This window comes from Drosophila miranda, assembly GCF_003369915.1.
Source record: "Drosophila miranda strain MSH22 chromosome Y unlocalized genomic scaffold, D.miranda_PacBio2.1 Contig_Y2_pilon, whole genome shotgun sequence".
NCBI classification, from domain to species: Eukaryota; Metazoa; Arthropoda; class Insecta; order Diptera; family Drosophilidae; genus Drosophila; species Drosophila miranda.
Window position 1 is genome coordinate 28,877,712 of NW_022881614.1, and position 3,506 is coordinate 28,881,217.

Below are 3,506 nucleotides of genomic sequence, written 5' to 3' on the forward strand. Positions count from 1 at the left end.
GATATATCGATGGATCGACCATCGATGGTCGCTCTGGCTCATGATTTCGCGGCGGTAGCTGAACGCCTGTTGAAAGTTACTTGAAAACCTATTCCTTGTGACATAAATACTAATTTTGGAATGGATCCAAATCCAAGATTCCCATAAAAAGACTACGAATCTTGCTACTGTGCGTATATTTCTATCTATTTGGTTACATCCTTGAAGATATCCTCATACCCAGGGAAATTATTCTGGCAGCTTGGAGAATAATAATAGTAAATAATAATAATAGGATATAAATAATATTTTTTTGTAACTCAGTAGATTACTGGGAGGATTTATATTTAGGTGCTCTCACTTTTCTTGTGATTTCCTTTCATTGTTCGTGATACTCGATGTTTATGTATGTACATATATACATACATATGTACACATGTACGTATGATCAATTTATGAAAATGAGTACTGAAGATTTCCTAAAATTCTGATTCTGATACATCCAGGTTCACTGACCTGAAATGTATGTACATACTTCTGTATAGAAAGATTATACAGGTATCGTATGCAAAATAATTTTAAATTAAATAATGTGTAATAAAATGAGAGGCGTCTTACGGTCTAAGGTTTTGTATTGATATGCCATACCGCATTTTAAAATAATGAATGATAATTGTTGCTGCAAGAAAAGTGCCGAGAGAGTACAGTGGGCAGTGTTTGACGTTGCATTGGCAAATCCTTATCAGTCAGTGTATGCCTTTTGGGCGCCCTAGCAACGCGCTCCATAGAAACGACACACAGCCAACAGCAACGCCACACAAAGGACCAGGAGCCGCCTGCCACCTACTGGTGGCTAGAAAATTGCTTCGCTCAGTTTGTTGTTCACACTACGCGGGCGAAGTTGTACGGAAAATGGCTCAAACGGCACGCATATCCACCGCCCACGCGTACGGAACGCGGCCGTCGCACGACTACCATGCCACCGCCATATCGCTGAAACATCGCTCCAAGTCGGCTAATCCTCCGCAATTACGTCCACTTAGTGGCATTCACGGGGCGACGGTACGGCCCCGTTATGTGCCGCCCTTTTCCATACAGTCGCAGCAGAAAAATACCGTTGTCATCAATGGGCCAATACACGAAACCACAGCGACAACGGCAAGTGCGAGGGGGCGGGCTCCAAATCCGAAATGTGCGTAGTGTAGTCCCGTCGTCTAGAGTCTAGACTCGACACCATCCATTTACTTACATTTTGTTTGTTTCCCTAATGACACCTGATTGTCGTGTAGGCCTAAAAAAGCAGCAAAAACCCATTTCCACGCTCAACCTAGGAATGGGCGGCTTCAATGCTGGCCCCCCAGGTACCGACTCTGGGCGTGGCACTCTGTTTCGAATGTACTTCGATCGCTGTGACTTGCCCATCAAAATGGAGTACCTCTGCGGTGGCGATAAGATTGGATGGACGGTAAGTGTTACGGGTCACTGAAGCTGGGATACACGGGGGTACTAGACCCAGATCTCAGTGACCTAGCCGATATTTTAGTTTCGCCTTAATTCCGTACACCTGCGCTTCCAATTATTTCAAGTGTAAGCTAAAGCTGCAGCTAAGAACACCAGCGTGCAAATAATATGCCATTGTCTATTTCCGGAGTCAGTAGAACAGTCGCACAGCTGACGGACCGGTAAGGAGAAGGAGAAGCAGAAGGAGGCGAACGATTCCGGACGGATTCAGATTGCTGACATTCAAAACGTCGCGCCGTCCATGTGTCAATCAGTCAGACCGGCACAAAATGCTAGAATATAATAGGTGTTGGTGTAGGTGAGGTGTAGGTGCAGGTGTATTGTGGGCGGAGGATCCACATTTGATGTGTGTGTGTGTGACGTGACCCGTTCTTGTTGTTTCAATGTCACAGGCCTTTGGGTGTCTTTTGGTTAGAGATATAACATGGATTCGCTTTTAAGTGGTGCGTTTGTTTATCCAGGCCAAACTGCCTCCGTGACGGCTCCTGTGCACATGAGTGATGTGTGACTGACATTACTACATACGAGTATATATCATTTGCGTCATTTGGGTTGAAGGTCAGGCCCATAAGAGTTCACGCAGTTCTGATAGAAATTGACAGCTAAAAAGATAAATGTGCAGTCCGATGGGTAGCGATACTGGTACCGATCGTCGCTGCTCTGATCAGTAGAATAACATGAGGTCCCGAGTCCCTACACGTTGATCAAACAAAATTATACTATACGTTAAGGTAAGACAGGGTGTACATTTTGCTATTTATTATAAAAAATTTCCATTAGCAAAGTAAACAAAGATACGGCATCTTAATAGAAATCAGAACTGAAACGTTATAGAACGTAACAAGCCTAGCGTGCACATTTTCACTTTCCGGGGAATTGTCGAACTTCGAACTTCGGCGTGAAGCCTTTTCCACATTCAGACTCTGAATCAATTCAAATCGAAATACTGTTCTGGTGTTTACCCCCTAGTTGGACATCGACAAGCTGGACTACATTCTCTATCTACCGCTCTCTTTCGATGGCCTGGCCGAGACGAAGCATCCGTACAAGACCTATGCCCGCCAGGGAGTGACGGATTTGCTGCGTGCGGGCGGAGAGAAAATACACACCGTAATACCGCAATTAATATTGCCTCTGAAGAGTGAGTACCTGGGGGCGAGGCGAGGGGTGAGGGCAAACTAGATTTGCCTGGCACGTAAATGCCTCGAACTTTTTTCGTTTAATTTGCACCTTAGTCGTTCACCGAACCTTCGCCTGGCTTCGTTCCATCCCGCCGCCATTTCAGACGCAGTGAGCACACGGAATTTGGAGGTAATGTGTACGACACTGAAGATAATACAACAACTGGTGAGGTCCTCGGACCAAGTGGGTCCGGCCCTGGTGCCCTTCTACAGACAATTGCTGCCAATGTTTAACGCATTCAAAGTGAAAAACTGTAAGTGCCCCTGACAGGATATCCATTTACCGAAATACCGAATTTCCCCTGCAGTAAACAGTAGCGACGAGATCGACTATGCCCAGAAGAACAACCTCAACCTTGCCGATCTGATTGATGAGACGCTCCAGGTGCTGGAGCTCCATGGCGGCGAGGATGCCTTCATCAATATCAAGTTCATGGTGCCGACTTACGAGTCGTGCTATTTAAATTGAGTGTGTACCGCCCTTATGCCTTGCTCTTCTTGCATCATAAGTATTTATTGTAATTTATATATTACAGCATCAAAGTAGATGTGATTAATTAAATTCAATTTTGTTACCAAGGATTACCTGTTTTTGGGGTTAATTTTTCATGCGCACGATAAGGGGGATATATAAGTAGTGTGTATATATATGTAGTTGAGTTCATATATATGTATATAGTTAAATATCCGCAACTCGAAATTTAGTTTTTAAAAAAGATTTTATTTTTAGTACTTAATTTCTTTATGTCACAAGATTGGTTGAATTCCCCGACTTAACTTTACGTCTGCTTGTCTCAAACGGAACTCATCTCTCTGCTGCTGTCT

At 44.1% G+C, this 3,506-nt stretch overlaps 1 protein-coding gene across 1 annotated transcript; it reads left to right on the forward strand.

The window, feature by feature from the left end:
• The first annotated feature begins 858 nt into the window (after positions 1-858).
• Positions 859-3,150, forward strand: LOC117193680 (parkin coregulated gene protein homolog). The gene is made up of 5 exons (XM_033398415.1): positions 859-1,171; positions 1,269-1,444; positions 2,470-2,641; positions 2,786-2,935; positions 2,990-3,150. Exons 1-5 carry the CDS (start codon positions 892-894, stop codon positions 3,148-3,150), a joined length of 939 nt encoding a protein of 312 aa, XP_033254306.1. The 5' UTR covers positions 859-891.
• The last annotated feature ends 356 nt before the right edge of the window (positions 3,151-3,506 follow it).